Source organism: Phyllobates terribilis, unplaced genomic scaffold (assembly GCF_046119375.1).
Source record: "Phyllobates terribilis strain yellow unplaced genomic scaffold, ASM4611937v1 Scaffold_2__4_contigs__length_985480577, whole genome shotgun sequence".
Taxonomy (NCBI): Eukaryota; Metazoa; Chordata; class Amphibia; order Anura; family Dendrobatidae; genus Phyllobates; species Phyllobates terribilis.
Window position 1 is genome coordinate 703,993,765 of NW_027362762.1, and position 20,093 is coordinate 704,013,857.

The window sequence follows — 20,093 nt, forward strand, 5'->3', positions numbered from 1 at the left end:
GCGACAATTTTGAAAATTTTGCAATTTTCAAAATTTGAATTTTTATGCCCTTAAATCAGAGAGATATGTCACACAAAATACTTAATAAATAACATTTCCCACATGTCTACTTTACATTGGCACAATTTTTGAACCCAATTTTTTTTTGTTCGGGAGCTATAAGGGTTAAAAGTTGACCAGCGATTTCTCATTTTTCCAACAAAATTTACAAAACCATTTTTTTAGGGACCACATCACATTTGAAGTCACTTTGAGAGGTCTTTATGACAGAAAATACCCAAACGTAACACCATTCTAAAAACTGCACCCCTCAAGGTGCTCAAAACCACATTCAAGAACTTTTGGAATGTGGAAGAAAAAAATGAACATTTAACTTTTTTCACAAAAATGTTACTTTAGACCCAATTTTTTTTTATTTTCACAGGGGTAACAAGAAAAAATGGACCCCAAAATTTGTTGTGCAATTTCCCCTGGGCACGCATATACCCCATATATGGGGAAAACCACTGTTTGGGCGCACGGCAGGGCTCGGAAGGGAAGGAGCGCCATTTGACTTTTTGATTGTAAAATTTGCTTGAATAATTAGCGGACGCCATGTTGCGTTTGGAGAGCCCCTGTGTGCCTAAACATTGGAGCTCCCCCACAAGTGACCCCATTTTGGAAACTAGACCACCCAAGGCACCTATCTAGATGCATAGTGAGCACTTGGAACCCCCAGGTGCTTCACAAATTGATTCTTAGTAAAAATGAAAAAGTGGAAAAAAAACATTGTCAGGAAAACGACACTTGGTCAGACCTTGCAGCTCTCTGGCGCCCCCTTATCCTGCTGGTCAAAAACGGTATTGACCGAGGATAAGCACGGGCGCAGCTGCTCTAATTTATGTTGACTATTGCGGCACGTGATGTGACAGGACGTATATATACCACCAGTTCTTTCCAGGAACGTATATATACCTCCGACCAGCCACCCTCAAACCACAATATCACATAAATACTGGTATACTGCCACCACCGATCGTTTAACAGGTGGATCGGGTACCCGTTAGGTAACGTGAATTAGCGGGTGAGGAACGTTTTTGCTCGACATAGGACAAGAAGATCGAAGCTAGTAAATAATAATGATTTACTCCCGAAAGTTGGCAGCGCTTACAAAAGATATACAAGATATAATAAAAGAGACAATTTACATATATACGTAAACAATTATTAAAATAAAAGGGATAAGTAATAGCAAAACCTGCTTCACGAGGTGATGGTCTCAGATTCTGTGGGGGTGACGGCTCCCCGGAAATTAGATGTGATTCTTCCACGCAGCGAGGAGAGCGTGCGTCTGACGTCCCGGGGCAAGAATATCTTGTATATCTTTTGTAAACACTGCCCACTTTCGGGAGTAAATCATTATTATTTACTAGCTTCGATCTTCTTGTCCTATGTCGAGCAAACACGTTCCTCACTTGCTAATTCACGTTACCTAACGGGTACCCGATCCACCTGTTAAGCGATCGGTGGTGGCAGTATACCAGTATTTGTGATATTGTGGTTTGAAAGTGGCTGGTCGGAGGTATATATACGTTCCTGGAAGGAACTGGTGGTATATATACGTCCTGTCACATCACGTGCTACAATAGTCGACATAAATTAGAGCAGCTGCGCCCGTGCTTATCCTCTGTCAATACCTTGTTTGACCAGCAGGATAAGGGGGCGCCAGAGAGCTGCAAGGTCTGACCAAGTGTGTTTCCCTGACAATTGGCGTCCCCTCTCGGCGTCCCGCGGTGTACTGGCAGGACCTGTAGTGACGTCATTTAGTCAGCTGATGGTCACACGACCGCTGACGTCAGCGGTCAGGTGATGGTCGCGTGACCATCAGCTGACTGAATGACGTCACCGCAGATCCTGCAAGTATACCGCGGGACGCCAAGGAGAGAGGATCGCCACCGGGAGGAGACTGGAGAGGGGAGTATACAGGTTTCTTTTATTTTTAACTTCTTAATTTTTTATTATTCTTATATACTATAGAGGCAGCATTTAAAACGTCTAAGTTGGTCACACAATATAAATCCATGCCGGTTGCATGGATTTATATAGTGACCAACTTGTCAAGCACTTTTCCAAGTGATGCTAAAATCTCTTGGAAAAGTGCTTGAAAAAACGCTTCTCTGGCAGAAAAAACGCATGTAAATCTGCATGCTTTTTTTTTTTTTTTTTGCCAGAGAGGCAAAAACACTCTGCATCAAATCTGTTACATGGGCACATAGCCTTAACTCTTGATGATATGGCCCCCACAGAGCCCTGATCTCAATGTCAGAGTTTGACTGCGATTACATAAACAGACACAAGGATTTGTGCAATCTTATATCTACAGAAGATCTGTAGTTCTCCAAGATGTTTAGAACAATTTCACTGCCGAGTTCCTTCAGAAAACTATGTGTAAGGGTATGTGCACACGATGCAGAAATGCTCAGGATTTTTTCCTGAGCGTTTCTGCATCTCTCTGGCAGGAAAAAACGCATGCGGATTGTACATGCGTTTTTCCTGCCAGGGACATGCGGATGTGAAGCGTTCTTCACTTTCATTTCCGCATGCGGGTTGACAAGCGCTTCCCAAGCGATTTTAGCATCACTTGAAGTGCTTGTCAGCTTTACACTATATAAATCCATGCAACCGGCATGGATTTATATAGTGTGTGAATGTCAAAAAATAAATATATACTTTACCCTCTGATGGCCCCCGGTGTCCTGCTTCGCTCGGTCCCGGCTGCCGGCAGTGAAGACTTTAGGACCTTCCGACGTCAGCGTCACGTGACCCGTCACATGACTCTGACGTCAGCGAAGGTCCTTCTTCATTCAACCCCGAAGTGCCGGGAACCAAGCAGGAGCGCTGCGTGGGCCGTCAGAAGGTGAGAATATATGTATTTTTTATTTTATTCTTTTTTTTTTTTTTTTTTTTTTTTTTTAATGGTACCTGGGTCTGGAGGAGAGTCCTCTCCTCCACACCCGGGTACCATCCGCACATTAGACCGCATGAAAAGCGCATCAACATATACAGTGATGCGGATTCCATGCGGTCTAATGCAAGTCAATGGCGGCAAAAGAGCAGCGTTTCCGCAAAATTAATTGACATGCTGCGGATGAAATCCGCATCATGGGCACAGCACATGCGGATTTCAATTGGGGAACATTGCTGCCCTTCTACCATGCGTTTTTAATGCTTTTCTGTGGCGTTTACGCAACTGCAAAAACGCCACGGAAACGCATGAAAAACGCATCGTGTGAACTCAGCCTAAGTGTACCTAGGAGAATTGGTAATTTTATGTTTGGAAGGCAAAGAGTGGTCACACCAAATATTGATTTTGATTTAGATTTCTTTTGGTTATTCACTTTTTCATTAGTTGATAAAAATTAAACTATTAACACTTCTATTTTTGAAAGCATTCTTACTTTGCAACATTTTCCCACTCCTGTCTAAAGCTTTTGCACAGTACGCTTGTGTATATGTAGAGGGCCTAGATAAACTTGATTGACACTTTAAAAACTCAAATCAAAATAGTGAGTTATTGTGTATAGTGCTGAAAGTAACTGTCTTCTGCTCGTAGAGACTGTTATTATGCAGTTCTATTCCAGACATGTGAAAAACATCAGAGTATCTGAATTATTTTCTAGATTGAAGTATTACTATGTTGTGTGTTTAATAGTTGGTTTATTGGTTTTTCTACTGAGATATTTTAGGCTAAAATGAATATTTACTGATGTCCAAAATTCACATAAAATCTGGGTAACACACTAAGGGTTTTGACTAGATATATATGCCAAGGACCAGAATTTGGAAGCTACCAACAAACTGCTCAGTTGTTGAATTGCTGTCCTTTTGCCTTCAAAATGCGTAGACCTCCTGTTTTCAGTCATTTCAACATAACACTTTATTTATTCTACACCTTGTGTTCCTTACACCTTTCACACCTTATAAATACTCACAATCTTCTATTTAGATGCGTTTATCTAGATGTAAGTTGAATTAACCTTTTGTAGTTCTGACATTTTTCAATAGAACAATATCAAATTAGTCCTAAATGAGACCTACCAGAAGAAATTGTCCCTCTAATATAAACTAAACACGTCCTTACAACCACTCAATGCCAGTTAAACGGTTTGCCCACTACTATTTCTATAAAAAAATATATATATATTTAAAGAGGCCAACCAGGGTCTAGATACAGGTGCATCTCACTAAATTAGAATATCATCAAAAAGTTAATTTATTTCAGTTCTTCAATGCAAAAAGTGAAACGCGTATATTATATAGTCATTACAAACAGAGTGATCTATTTTAAGTGTTTATTTCTGTTAATGTTGATTATGGCTTACAGCCAATGAAAACTAAGGTCCCTTAGTCTGTTTCAGTAGGCTCCACAATCATGAGAAGACTGCTGACTTAACAGATGTTCAAAAGGCAGTCACTGACACACTCAACAAGGTCCCAGAGTTCCAATTTTCATTTGGAAATCAAGGTCCCAGAGTCGGGAGGAAGAGTGGAGAGGCCACAATCCAAGCTGCTTGACGTCTAGTGTGAAGTTTCCACAATCAGTGATGGTTTGGGGAGCCATGTCATCTGCTGGTGTAAGTCCACTGTGTTTTATCAAGACCAAAGTCATCGCAGCCGTCTACCAGGAAATTTTAGAGCACTTCATGCTTCCCTCTGCCGACAAGCTTTTTGGAGATGGAAATTTCATTCTCCAGCAGGACTTGGCACCTGTCCACACTGCCAAAAGTACCAATACCTGGTTTACAAACAACAGTATCACTGTGCTTGATTGGCCAGCAAACTCGGCTGACCTTAACCCCATAGAGAATCTATAGGGTATTGTCGAGAGGAAGATTAGAGACACCAGACCCAACAATGCAGACGAGCTGAAGGCTGCTATCAAAGCAACCTGGGCCTCCATAACACCTCAGCCGTGCCACAGGCTGGTCGCCTCCATGCCACGCCACATTGATGCAGTAATTAATGCAAAAGGAGCCCAGACCAAGTATTGAGTGCATTTACTGAACATACATTTCAGTAGGCCAACATTTTGGATTTTAAAATTAATTTTCAAACTGTTATAAAGTATTCTAATTTACTTTTGTGTTTTCATTGGCTGTAAGCCATAATCATCAACATTAACCGAAATAAACACTTGAAATAGATCACTCTGTATGTAATAACTCTATATAATATGAGTTTCACTTTGTGTTGAACTGAAATTAACTTTTTTTTGATATTCTAATTTAGTGACATGCACCTGTATATCAAGTACATTCTTATCTTTTGTTGCTGCTAACCCATTTGCACTTCCGCCAAGGTACCCTGCTGGTGACTTCTGTGACTAGTAACTGTTGATTGTCGGTGTGGCTAGAATAGGATTGTGGGCAGTTACAACAGAGAAGTAAGAGTAGTTGTAAATTGGTTAGTTGGTATAGATAGCTTTTTTCTATATTATAATATGTAGGCACTGCTGGGCTGTTTCTATTGGTAAAGTCCGTCAACACCTCCTTTAAATGGAATCTGTCACCAGGCTTTTGCCACCTAATCTGAGAGCGATGTAGTGGAGAGCCAGAGACCCTAATTTCAGTGATGTCACTTGGCTGCTAGCTGTAGTTTTGTTTTATCAGCAGGACATGAGGACTTATAAACCTGCTGCCATATCGTCCTCTGTTCTTCCAGCAGTGATTGGAAACGTTCTACCAATGTGCAGTGTATACAGAATGGTACCAATCGGTGGTGTGGGTGGGGTAGCAGTGGATACAAGAGGGATTTTTAGAACTGTAGTAAGCAGCCCAATAAGTGATAGATCCCTGTAATCTGAGTCTCTACCTCTACATCATGCTGCTCTCAAATGGAGTAGCAAATACCTAGTGACAAATTCCCTCTTAGTCACAGTAGTACATGTTGTATAGAACGATTTGTGCTAAACCTTATAGAAAGCAGGAGGGAACATGTTAACACAGTGTACTAGTATAAATAAACATAACAGTCCAAAAAACCCCTAAACAATGGGAGGGTAACACTTCATCGTACATGAACACATAACCGCTGGGAAGAGGAATCTCAAGTCAAGAAGTGCACAGAAAAATTACAGAATAAAAATATATTTATTAATGAATCATAATAAAACAGGCACTCAAAATAAGGTGCCTCATGCCAAAGAGAGCCGCAGCAGCAGATAATTAAAGTAGGCAGGAATAATAAACGAAGCACAATACTGTATTTAATATTTTTTTTGTACCAGTATACTGTATTCAAATATCTAAACAATGAAGATATAGATGCAAAGTTTATACATGTAGGTGCCTACAGTGGATCCCTTTACAGCTAGAGATATGGGTATAGGAAATGGACTTTACCTAAAATTCAAACTGATGGCATCCACAGGAGAAATTGTGCTGCAGACCTCCACCGCAACTCGTGTTTCGCCTTGCTTCTTCCAGGAGCGAACCCGTGCTGTCCTGTCTTTAGCTTCCTCACCTGGCCAGGAGCTGTTGTATGTTTAGATCATGTTCCTGCACAGTCAGACACAGCCATTACACAGTACAGAGAGGGGGAACATGTATAAGATTATCTCAGCACAGGAACATTTTTTTTAAACACCTTCAATTGTTGAACATATTGTCATTGTAGATTGTAAGCTCTTACGAGCAGGGTTGTCATTCTTTTTGCTGTAACTATTGTATTATCTTTAGCTATGTTACATATGACTGTTGTATATGAACCTGTGAATTGTTAAGCGCTGCGGAATATGTCGGCGCTATATAAATAAATATTCTTATATTATTATTCAAAGATCTATTGATTAAAATGAATTTTTTTTCTTGGGAAAAAACTTTTTTTAAGAACTTTTTTTTTTTAACATTTTTTTAACCATAGGTTTTTATATACCCTAATTTTACTCGGCAGATCGGATTTATGGGATTAATTTTCTTCGGACATTATTAACAGATTTTGCAGACCGTCATAGCTGATAGTTTTGCTTAGTGTATGACTTCATGGATGGTGCATGATTTCTATTTGTGCGGGTTTTTGTTTTGTTTTCCCTTTTTGAAGGTGCTTTTGCAATGTATTGGTGCCTGTGCTAATTTGGAGCTTTTTATTGTACTTTGTAATCTATTGTGCTACTAAGTTCTAACTTGAAAGTTTTTGTTTTCCTTCATTAGAGTGTCACAAAAGAACGACAAATCAAACTTGTACAGCAGCAAAATGATATAACTGGCCTCTCTAGGCAGGTGAAACATGTCATGAACTTCACAAACTGGGCAATTGCAAGTGGCAGCAGCACGGCATTGTTATACAGCAAACGTCTGGTAAGTCTTCTTACTTGGGTAATACAAATAAACTAATGTTTTAACCCCTTACTGACATCCGATGTACTATTGCGCTATCTTATGTTGGACCCCGTTACACAGCGATAATCAACATCGCTCAGCAGCAAGGAGAGCCGATCTCCATCCATGACTGTTAACCATTTTAAATCCTACAGTTAATCTTTAACTGTAGCATTTAAAGGGCACGCCACCAGTCCACTCATCTACTTCCTCCCACAGCATGATTGCTGTGTGCTGTATTGCAGTATATGGTAAAAGCGATCTGTTGATCACAGGTTCAAGTCCACTTAGAAAAATGAAATCACTCCCCTGTACACCATTTAAAATAAATATTTAAAAATTAACATATTTAGTATTGCTGCGTCCATAAAAGTCTAGTCTATGAGACTATACAGTTAATTAACCCAATGGGTAAATGGCGCAGAGAGAGAAAAAATCAAATTGCTACAATTGTGTATTTTCAGTCACTGCAACTTTGCAAAAAAAAAAAACACACTAAGGAGTGATCAAAACGTCAAGTATACTAAAAAAAAAAAAAAATTTCTTAAACCGGTTGACCTCTTTAAAAACAAAAAGTCTCTTATTGTGGCATATAAATCTGTAAATCTCTTCATACTTGCTCTCAGCTATGTAAACACTAATGCTGTCATTGCTACCTGGGTGCCGCAATGGGATTTACCCACATGGCTTTCTCAACTACTAATCCCGTTTTTTTTTCTTTGTAAGCGGTGATGGTTACTGAACGTGATCAGCTCATGGGCACTCAATTTGCTTTATCTTTTAATGTGCTGAATGGGCTCTGCTACAGTTCAGAATCTGCGCAGAACATGTTTGCAGTCAAGAATGAAAGTTTTTTTGTGGGTAAATCGCTTGAGTGTTACAATCTTGCAGTGGAAGCAGCGAACGCGGAGCTGCAGCGCTTGCATATCCCGCACGTGAGCCGCCAGGGGTCTTATAATTGCCTACTGAGGTGCAGAATGAAGAGATTTACAGATGTACGTGCCACAGCACTATACATTTTGTGATTTTAATAATGAGGCCAAATCCTTTAGATGAAGATATGTTAATTCCACTTTGGGTATAATACTAGAAGGGGCTCTATAACTAGGAATAACTAGGAATCCATAGTGAGTAGAAATGGCAAATTTAATTTGTATTTGTTCAAAGTTTACTTTTGAGTTGGTTTGTTGATTTAATTATTTCTGTACTCCTTCTGCAGTTTATTTCTGGTAATCTTTCCTTCCAGATTACTTTTCAGTTACGTCACATTTTAAAGGCTCGATGTGACCCAGTACCAGCAGCAAATGGTGCAGTAAGGTTCCATTGTGATCCGACATTCTGGGCAAAGAATGTAGTAAATTTAGGTAAGCTCTTTCTTAGTTCACTATGACCTTTTATACAGATTGTCCGCTTTTCATACAGGAGTATTAACAGAATATGTCCCATATTATCCCGTGTACATTTTTTTTTTTTTAATCTAGAAAATGTATTAACTTTTTTTTAATTAACTAACTACCGTATTTTTCGGACTATAAGACTCACTTCCGGCAGCTGATCTCTCCTTGTGAGACGCGCATGGCAGTGACGTCATGCGTGGCTCACATGGAGAGATCAGTGCGGGCAGGCAGGACGCAGCGCTGGAGGAGAGTAGAAAGGTGAGTAGGAGTGGTTATTTTTTTTTTTTATGTGCAGCACGATGGTGATTAGGGGGACCATGCGTACCAGGATAGGGATTAGGTGTGCCATGCATACCAGGATAGGGATGAGGGGTGCTATGCATACCAGGATAGGGATTACGGGTGCCATGCATACCAGGTCAGGTGTGAGGGGTGCCATGCATACCAGGTCAGGTATGAGGGGTGCCATGCATACCAGGTCAGGTATGAGGGGTGCCATGCATACCAGGTCAGGGATGAGGGGTGCCATGCATACCAGGACAGGGATGAGGGGTGCCATGCATACCAGGACAGGGATGAGGGGTGCCATGCATACCAGGACAGGGATGAGGGGTGCCATGCATACCAGGACAGGGATGAGGGGTGCCATGCATACCAGGACAGGGATGAGGGGTGCCATGCATACCAGGACAGGGATGAGGGGTGCCATGCATACCAGGATAAGGATGAGGGGTGCCGTGCATACCAGGACAGGAACGAGGGGTGCCATGCATACCAGGGCAGGGACGAGGGGTGCCATGCATACCAGGACAGGGACGAGGGGTGCCATGCATACCAGGACAGGGACGAGGGGTGCCATGCATACCAGGACAGGGACGAGGGGTGCCATGCATACCAGGACAGGGACGAGGGGTGCCGTGCATACCAGGACAGGGACGAGGGGTGCCGTGCATACCAGGACAGGGACGAGGGGTGCCGTGCATACCAGGACAGGAATGAGGGGTGCCGTGCATATCAGGACGGGGATGAGGGGTGCCGTGCATATCAGGACGGGGATGAGGGGTGCCGTGCATATCAGGACGGGGATGAGGGGTGCCGTGCATATCAGGACGGGGATGAGGGGTGCCGTGCATATCAGGACGGGGATGAGGGGTGCCGTGCATATCAGGACGGGGATGAGGGGTGCCGTGCATATCAGGACGGGGATGAGGGGTGCCGTGCATATCAGGACGGGGATGAGGGGTGCCGTGCATATCAGGACGGGGATGAGGGGTGCCGTGCATATCAGGACGGGGATGAGGGGTGCCGTGCATATCAGGACGGGGATGAGGGGTGCCGTGCATATCAGGACGGGGATGAGGGGTGCCGTGCATATCAGGACGGGGATGAGGGGTGCCATGCATACCAGGACGGGGATGAGGGGTGCCGTGCATACCAGGACGGGGATGAGGGGTGCCGTGCATACCAGGACGGGGATGAGGGGTGCCGTGCATACCAGGACGGGGATGAGGGGTGCCGTGCATACCAGGACTGGGGATATTACCCCTTTAAAAGTGCATCATGAACACATTTTTGGCTTAAATTTTTTTTTTTTTCATTATTTTCCTCCTCTAAAACCTAGGTGCGTCTTATGGTCCAGTGCATCTTATAGTGCGAAAAATACGGTAAAACCAAATAGTTTAGCATATATATATTTTTTCCTAATTTGTCTTTGTTTTTATTTTTTGAGTTTAGTCTAATTTTATTTTCTGTACATGATCGAGTGTAGCCATCTTGTCTAATTTAAGCTGCAGCCACATAGACTGGTATCTAGAGAAGACTCACGGACGTGTATCAGTGTTGTGAACATGCTCTGGGACTTGTGATGATGCCCATGTGCAGTTATTATAGTCTATCAGCCTCCAACTATATGACGGGGATGTTATATTTCATTGTAATCCACCTGCAATGATAAAAAAATGACTTCTGAGAAGTGATCTCTACCAAACAGTAAATGTCAATTTGTTTTATTGTGAAAACTGCTGCACCAATTGGAGGAGGTACTCCATTTAAATAAAAAAAAAAATCCAGTGACAGGTCCTCTTTTAAATATACTATGGAGTGTAGATTACTTGTGCTGTGGCCTAGCAATGTATATACGATAATGAAACCGTGGTCTCCAGCTTTATTGTATCACGGCCTTAGGTTCAAAATGTCATTCTGTTGTAAGGTTCATGCTATCTATTCCCTTCTGATTTATCATTTTATTTTCCCAGGTAATCTTATTGTTGAAAATAAGCCGACTTCTGGGTATGCGCCTAATGTTGTTGTGGGGCAAGGTCCCCAAGGAACAAATCATGTAAATAAACCCCCTGCACAAATTAACCTAGCACAACTCCGTCTGCAGCATATGCAGCAGCAGGTGTATGCTCAAAAACACCAGCAGCTCCAGCAAATGCGGATGGTTCAGCCACCAGGTCCGCATCAAAGGCCGTCTGGTCCACAAGTCATGCATCAGCAGGCAAGTATAAGAGGGCAGTGGTTTCTTCCAATGCTACTGTAGCATAACTTCTTTAAAGATTATAGATTTGCTTGGTGAAATTATTCCAGCCCCTGAATTTACGATCAATACAATACTCTGAGAGTGCACTATGTACCACATATTTTATACCATTTCTGTATGGGATGGTTAAAGGTGATATTCAGTTAGTCTAGGCAGTTGCCCTGGTGGGCCTGGGTAAAATATTTAAGTATCCCTATATTTATCCTTATTTGACCACTGCCTGACAGCAGAAGTTGGCACCCTATCAACTTGTGCCCCTGATCTACTTGGCTACATCTAATGTGATCTGTGGTCTCCCTCTAGTAAGTGCATGTACTTCTGCACCTGCCATGTCCCAATGAGTACCACTGACCTATTAAGCGTGTAACCACCCCATGTACTAAGCTGCACCTTTGTTGTGAAGGTCAAAACTAGTTGTAGGGATAAGGGATACTATGATTAGAGTAAGAATATAACTCACAACTAAAAGGAATCTACTAACAGGATTCCACTTCCACACCCCAAACTATTTGTCTTTTTTGTCAAAAGTCCAGCAATACATTTATATGACCAGTCCATCCGTTGCTCAGTTACTGAGAAATTAGGGTTTGAATTAATATGCAGATTAGGATGTTTATCTATAGCCTGTGTCACTCCAGCTCTATTCCCTGCCCTGCACCCCCTTTTTTTGCTTCACTGACTCCTCCTTTGCCTAAAGTCTAACAGTACACTGTGTGCAGAATTATTAGGCAACTTGTATTTTAGAGAATTATTTTTATTATTGATCAACAAATATGTTCTCAATCAACCCAAAAGATTCATAAATATCCAAGCGTAATATTTTTGGAAGTTGGAGTGTTTTTTTTTTAGATTTGGTTATCTTAGGAGGATATCTGTTTGTGCAGGTAACTGTTACTGTGCAGAATTATTAGGCAACTTAATAAAAACCAAATATAATCCCATCTCACTTGTTTATTTTCACCAGGTAAACCAATATCCGTGCACAAAATTTCTGACATGCAAAAACAAAAACCCAAAAAATTAGTGATCAATAAAGCCACCTTTCTTTATGATGACACTCAACAGCCTTCCATCCATAGATTCTGTCAGTAGCTTGATCTGTTTTCGATCAACATTGCGTGCAGCAGCCACCATAGCCTCCCAGACACTGTTCCGAGAGGTGTACTGTTTTCCCTCCCTGTAGATCTCACATTTTATGATGAACCACAGGTTCTCTATGGGGTTCAGATCAGGTGAACAAGGGGGCCATGTCATTATTTTTTCTTCTTTTAGACCTTTACTGGCCAGCCACGCTGTGGAGTAGTTGGATGCATGTGATGGAGCATTGTCCTGCATGAAAATCATGTTTTTCTTGAAAGATACCAACTTCTTCCTGTTCCACTGCATGAAGAAGTTGTCTTCCAGAAACTGGCAGTAGGTCTGGGAGTTGAGCTTCACTCCATCCTCAACCTGAAAAGGTCCCACAAGTTCATCTTTGATGATACCAGCACATACCAGTACCCCACCTCCACCTCGCTGGCGTCTGAGTCGGAGTGGAGCTCTCTGCCCTTTACTGATCCAGCCCCTGGCCCATCCATCTGGCCCATCAAGAGTCACACTCATTTCATCAGTCCATAAAACCTTTGAAAAATCAGTCTTAAGATATTTCTTGGCCCATTCTTGATTTTTTATCTTGTTTCTTGTTCAAAGGTGGTAGTTTTTCAGCCTTCCTTACCTTGGCCATGTCCCTGAGTATCTCACACCTTGTGCTTTTTGATACTCCAGTAACGTTGCAGCTCTGAAATATGGGAAAACTGGTGGCGAATGGCATCTTGGCAGCTTCACGCTTGATTTTCCTCAATTCATGGGCAGTTATTTTGCGCCTTTTTTGGCCAACACGCTTCTTGCGGCCCTGTTGGCTATTTGCCATGAAACGCTTGATTGTTCGGTGATCACGCTTCAAAAGTTTGGAAATTTCAAGACTGCTGCATCCCTCTGCAAGACATCTCACACAATTTTGGACTTTTCAGAGCCCGTCAAATCTCTCTTCTGACCCATTTTGCCAAAGGAAAGGAAGTTGCCTAATAATTAAGCACACCTTATATAGGGTGCTGATGTCATTAGACAACACACTCCTCATTACAGAGATGAACATCACCAGATTTACTTAATTGGTAGTTGGCTCTCAAGCCAATGCAGCTTGGAGTAGGACAATATGTATAAAAAGTATCGAAGTGATCAAAATACGCATTTGCCTAATAGTTCTGCACGCGGTGTATAGAAGCTGACTGTCATTTGACGAGGGGTACCGGTTGGGGAATAGAGTTGGAGTGATGGGTGCATCAGATCTACAGTAGTCTGTCAGCCTCATTTGCATATCAATTCAGACACTGATTTCTCAGTAAGGCTGTGTGCCCACGATGCGTTTTTAATGTGTTTCTGCAGCGTTTTTGCAGCTGCGGAAACGCATTAAAAACACATCGTAGAAGGCCTGCCATGTCCCCCAATGATAATCCGCATGTGCTGTGCACATGCTGCGGATTATCATTGCGGAAAAAAACGCAGCACTACCAATTATTTTACGGAAATGCTGCGTTTTCGCTGCCATTGACTTGCATTAGAACGCGCCAATTCCGCAAGACTGCATCTTTACTTGCGTAATTGGCACGTTCTAATGTGCGGATGGTACCCGGGTGTAGAGGAGAGGAGAGTCTCATCCACACCCAGGTACCATTAAAAAATCTGTAAAAAAAGAATAAAATAAAAAATAAATGTATATTTACCTTCTGGCGGCCCGCGCTGCGCTCCTGCTTGCTTCCCGGCACTTTGCAGTGGATTGAAGGACCTGCGCTGACGTCAGTCATGTGACGGGTCACGCGACGCTGACATCTGCAGGTCTTTCAATTCACTGCTGCCGGCACCGAGCGAAACAAGCCAGCGCGGGCCATCGGAGGGTAAGTATATATTTATTTTTTATTTTTACCACTCTCTCGGGTCACACTATATAAATCCATGCTGTTTGCATGGATTTATATAGTGTGACCTAGTTGTCACAAGCACTTTCCAAGTGATGCTAATCGCCTGGAAAGCGCTTGTCAATCCGCATGCAGAAATGTCAGTGAATAACGCTCCATTTCCGCATGTCCCTGGCAGGAAAACGCATGTACAATCCGCATGTACAAATCCGCATGCGTTTTTTTCTGCCAGGGAGATGCAGAAACGCTCAGGAAAAAATCCTGGGCATTTCTGCATCGTGGGCACATAGCCTAAGGGTAGAATCCTGCCAAGCTCCCTTTTATAACTGATGACCACATTGCAGTTAAAACAATGTTACATAATGACTACTTTATGAAAATGCTACAGTGACCAAACCATATAAAATAATCAATGTAAAGGTTAAGAAAAAAAATAAAGTACATTTTTTGTTATATGTTTTTTTTTAAAGTAGTTGAAGTTTGTCTAAAGATGCTAACCCAACAATGAAACTCTTGCAGCCTCCAAGGTTAATCAGCATGCAAACCATGCAGCGAAATAGCATGAACTGCATACCTTTCCAAGCGCATCAGATGAGAATGGCACAGAACGCTGCACAGAATGTCAATCGAATGCCAGGTATACCTCGGCACAATGGGCCTCAGTACTCAATGATGCAACCTCATCTCCAAAGACAGGTACGTTTTCACAGATTATATGTATTGAAAGAATTCCAGCATTCTTGTTTTGTTACAAAAACATTTGCTAACAAAATGTTTGACGACTTTCTATGGTGTTATCCAAGATAAAAAGGGCCAAGATTCAAAAATGAGGTTCAGACATGGTTACTCGAATGAGAATTGACTGCAAACAATGGGAGTGCTCGTGATTCTAGGAAAATAAGTTTTTCTAATTCTGTACAGCTCCTTTTGGAATAAATTTGTTTATTTTCCTCAAGCTTAGTGTCATATGAGTGGAAAATGTTTCCCACTTTATGTATAAGCCAACTGTATTGATATGCTTGTGGCTGCCCTGACAGGGCTGTGGAGTTGGTAAGCCAAACCTCCGACTCCTCAGTTTTCATGACATCGACTCCATGACTCCGACTCCCTCATACATGGCTCATGTTTAAGTGATACATTTACTGTAGCACAGATTCATCTCAGCTGAAAGTCTAGACCCTTAGATCAGGAATAGGACAGACATTTATAGGACATTTCATAACTTTCCCAAATTCTTATGAAAAAATATTCCACACAAACTGCATTGAACTACTGTACCCAATTTATATATTTTAGGAGTTGAAGTCGGTCCATTTTATACCGAATCCACCAAAATGGACACAGACTCCTCGACTCCACAGCCCTGGTTGCCCATCATCTTTTTTTTTTTTCCCCTCACTTTACGGTCTACACTGATTTGGGCTTTGCATCACCTCGTTATTATGAAAAGGGGAAATTAAATGGCTTTATTGCACTGCTGGAGGCCTGAGTAAGGCAAGGTGACTGGTTGAAGCGATCTTACTGATCTTCTCAGTGTGTTAAGGGGGTAGTTTGATTTTTCACTTGAGGTTAAAGGGGGTGTACAAAGGTTAGACGTTGCCCCCATACATAGTCATGACGAGAAGTTTTGAGGCTGGCACATATTTGGTTTTCAGTTTGCTGCTTATACTGTGTTTAGATCTTTTTAGTGAGATGTTTCCAAGGTTACTGAAGTACAATTATGAACATTTTGATAATTTTTTTAAACTTTTATTGACAAATACATGAAGTTTATGCAAAGACTCAATATTTACAATGTTCTCCCTTATTTTTCGGCAATTTGCCCTGTTATGCTGGATATTACCTACTGTATCCTCACCCATCCCTTGTAGACTGAGCCATCGCAGACAGGGTCCTCGCTCCTCGTTGTACCAGTCGCTGTCATGTTTTGTTAAAGACCATTGTAATTGTTTGTGTGTATACCCCTTTTTCACTTGTAAAGCGCCATAGAATAAATGGCGCTATAATAATAAGTAATATTAGTTTCTGGGCCAAATCCTGACTGACAACACATTTTTGCCTAATCAGTTCATGGAGTTTATCAAAAGTTCTTTGTGATTGTCCACCTGCTTTTTGAGGATTAACTACATCAGCGGGCCTGAGGTCTGGAGTTCCAACACCATGGTCCCCAAATTTCAATGTTTTGTTCACTATGACACCTAGTTATCACTTTTATGTCTTGTGACATGGTGCTTCAGCATTGTTCATCACCAAATAGTTTATGGATCATTGGAAGAAGGTGCTCTTGGAGGATGTGGCAGTGTACTTAAATGGGTTTTCCCACAAACAAAAGTTAATTTTAATCAATAGATCTTGGAATATTAATAATTTCCACAATTGGATGTGTTTAAATCAAATGTTCATATGTTAATATAATCTTACTAGCTATTGAACCCGTTCTACGCTTGGGTGGCGAGCATTTTTATTGGTATATGGTCGCCTATCCTGCCCCTATCCTGGTCCATGCTCCCCTATCCTGCCCCCATCCTGGTCCATGCTCCCCCATCCTGGTCCATGCTCCCCCATCCTGGTCCATGCTCCCCCATCCTGGTCCATGCTCCCCCATCCTGGTCCATGCTCCCCCATCCTGGTCCATGCTCCCCCATCCTGGTCCATGCTCCCCCATCCTGGTCCCATGCTCCCCCATCCTGGTCCCATGCTCCCCCATCCTGGTTCCATGCTCCCCCATCCTGGTTCCATGCTCCCCCATCCTGGTTCCATGCTCCCCCATCCTGGTTCCATGCTCCCCCATCCTGGTTCCATGCTCCCCCATCCTGGTTCCATGCCCCCCCCCCACATCCTGCCCCCCCCACCCTGGTTCCATGCCCCCCCCCCCCCATCCTGGTCCATGCTCCCCCCCGATCCTGCCCCCCCCCATCCTGGTCCATGCTCCCCCATCCTGCCCCCAACCCCCCCTGGGTTATGCTGTCCACCCCCTCCCCAATCCTGGTTTATGCTCCCCTCTCCCGCACCCCCATCCTGGTTTATGCTTCCCCCCCACCCCCTTCAATCCTGGTTTATGCTCCCCCCTCCCTCTCCTGATTTATGCATCCTGGTTTGTGCTCCCCCCCCCACCCCCAATCCTGGTTTGTGCTCCCACCCCAATCCTGGTTTATGATCTCCCCACCTTGATCTATGCTCCCCCTCCCCCCACCCACCCCTTCCTCCTGCTTTATGCTTCCCCATCCCCCTGGGTTTATGCTCCTCCCTCCCCATCCTGGTTTATGTCCCCCCCCCCCCCCCCATCCTGGTTTGTGCTCCCACCCCCCATCCTGGATTATGCCCCCCCCATCCTGGTTTATGCTTCCCCCACCCCCTTCAATCCTGGTTTATGCCCCCCCCCACCACACCCCCTTCAATCCTGGTTTATTCCCCCTCCCCCCATCTTATGTGCTCCTCCATCATTTACATAAATCATTCCTACTCGCCTTTCCATCGCTCCCCTGCAGTGCGTTGCCTGTTATTTTACAAAAATGGCGCCAGAATCAGCGCCTGCGTAGCACGATATTGGCCCCATTTTAGTTAACATACATTTGCAGAGTGTAATCAACAAAATGGCGCCGGAGTACGCGCGTGCGCATACCGTGCTGTCCGGCGCCATTTTGTTGAAGACACACTGCAAATGTGTCTTCACTAAAATGGCGCCGGATATCGCGCTATGCGCAGGCGCCGATTCCGACGCCACACTCCTTCACTGGCCTCCGGCCTGAACAAAGGTGCCTCGCTCCTCCCCGGCAGGTAAGTGCTTATGGCACCGGAGATCGCGGTATGCGTTCAATACCTACGCATACTGCTATCTCTGGTGCCACACTCCTCTTACCTGTCACCTGTAACAGCTGGATGTGTTCTTCTGTCTGGGGCCAGACTGTTCAAGCACATTGTGTAGACGCAGTCTATAGAGGCTTCGGACAGATGGACACATCCAGCGTTATATTATACAGTGGGTACGGAAAGTATTCAGACCCCTTTAAATTTTTCACTCTTTGTTTCATGGCAGACATTTGGTAAATTCTAAAAAGTTCATTTTTTTTCCTCATTAAAGTACACTATGCACCCCACCTTAACTGGAAAAAAACAAATGTAGAAATTTTCGCAAATTTATTAAAAAAGAAAAACTGAAATATCACATGGTCATAAGTATTCAGACTCTTTGCTCAGCCACTCATATTTAAGTCACATGCTGTCCATTTCCTTGTGATCCTCCTTAAGATGGTTCTACTCCTTCATTGGAGTCCAGCTGTGTTTAATTAAACTGATAGGACTTGATTTGGAAAGGCGCACACACCTGTCTATATGAGACCTCACAGTGCATGTCAGACCAAATGAGAATCATGAGCTCAAAGGAACTGTCCAAGGAGCTCAGAGACAGAATTGTGGCAAGGCACAGATCTGGCCAAGGTTACAAAAGAATTTCTGCATTACTCAAGGTTCCTAATAGCACATTGGCCTTCATAATCCTTAAATGGAAGAAGTCTTCCTAGACCTGGCCGTCCAGCCAAACTGAGCAATCATTGGAGAAGAGCCTTGGTGAGAGAGGTAAAAAATAACCCCAAGATCGCTGTGGCTGAGCTCCAGAGATGCAGTAAGGAGATGGGAGAAAGTTCCACAAAGTCAACTATCACTGCAGCCCTCCATCAGTCGGGCCTTTATGGCAGAGTGGCCTGATGAAAGCCTCTCCTCAGTGCAGGACATGTGAAAGCCTGCATAGAGTTTGCTCAAAAACACATGAAGGACTCCCAGACTATGAGAAATAAGATTCCCTGGTTTGATGAGACGAAGATAGACCTTTTTGGTGATAATTCTAAGCTGTATGTGTGGAGAAAACCAGGCACTGCTCATCATCTGCCCAATACAATCCCAACAGTGAAACATGGTGGTGGCAGCATCATGCTATGGGGGTGTTTTTCAGCTGCAGGGACAGGACGACTGGTTGGAATTGAAAAAAACATGAATGCGGCCAAGTACAGAGATATCCTGGATGAAAACCTCTTCCAGAGTGCTCTGGACCTCAGACTTGGCCGAAGGTTCACCTTCCAACAAGACAATGACCCTAAGCACACAGCTAAAATAACAAAGGAGTGGCTTCAGAACAACACTGTGACCATTCTTGACTGGCCCAGCCAGAGCCCTGACCTAACCCCAATTGAGCATCTCTGGAGAGACCTGAAAATGGCTGTCCACCAACGTTCACCATCCAACCTGACAGAAATGGAGAGGATCTGCAAGGCTGAGGATCCCCAAATCCAGGTGGAAAAACTTGTTGCATCATTCCCAAGAAGACTCATGGCTGTACTAGCTCAAAAGGGTCCTTCTACTCAATACTGAGCAAAGGGTCTTAATACTTATGACCATGTGACATTTCAGTTTTTCTTTTTTAATAAATTTGCAAAAATTTCTACATTTATGTTTTTTTTCAGTTAAGATGGGGTGCAGAGTGTACTTTAATGAGAAAAAAATGAACTTTTTAGAATTTTCCAAATGGCTGCAATGAAACAAAGAGTGAAAAATTTAAAGGGGTCTGAATATTTTCCGTACCCAATGCAGATAATTGTGCCCCTGCTGTGTACTGTGTAATGGCTTTATCTAACCGTGCAGGAACATGGTCTGATTGTACCACATTTCCTGGGTGGGGGTGGGGAAAAAAAAAGTATACGGACATTACAGCAGGGGATGACAGGTGATTCTTTCTTTTGAAGTAAAACATTGTTTAAAAACAGGCATTCAAATATTTTATCGCACAAAGAGAATCATCTGTGATCCCCTGCTGTAATGTCTGTATACTCTTTTGCTTCCTCCCCTGCCCAGG

At 43.1% G+C, this 20,093-nt stretch overlaps 1 protein-coding gene across 5 annotated transcripts in view; it reads left to right on the plus strand.

The window, feature by feature from the left end:
• The window catches only part of TRIM33 (tripartite motif containing 33), a 163,795-nt gene that overhangs the window by 94,748 nt on the left and 48,954 nt on the right, over positions 1–20,093 (plus strand). For all 5 annotated transcript variants that reach the window (XM_073667143.1, XM_073667141.1, XM_073667145.1 and 2 more), the window contains exons 7-10: positions 7,188–7,334; positions 8,602–8,719; positions 11,008–11,252; positions 14,768–14,944. In XM_073667143.1, the coding sequence (XP_073523244.1) occupies positions 7,188–7,334; positions 8,602–8,719; positions 11,008–11,252; positions 14,768–14,944 (687 nt within the window). The remainder of the gene's footprint in view (positions 1–7,187; positions 7,335–8,601; positions 8,720–11,007; positions 11,253–14,767; positions 14,945–20,093) is intronic.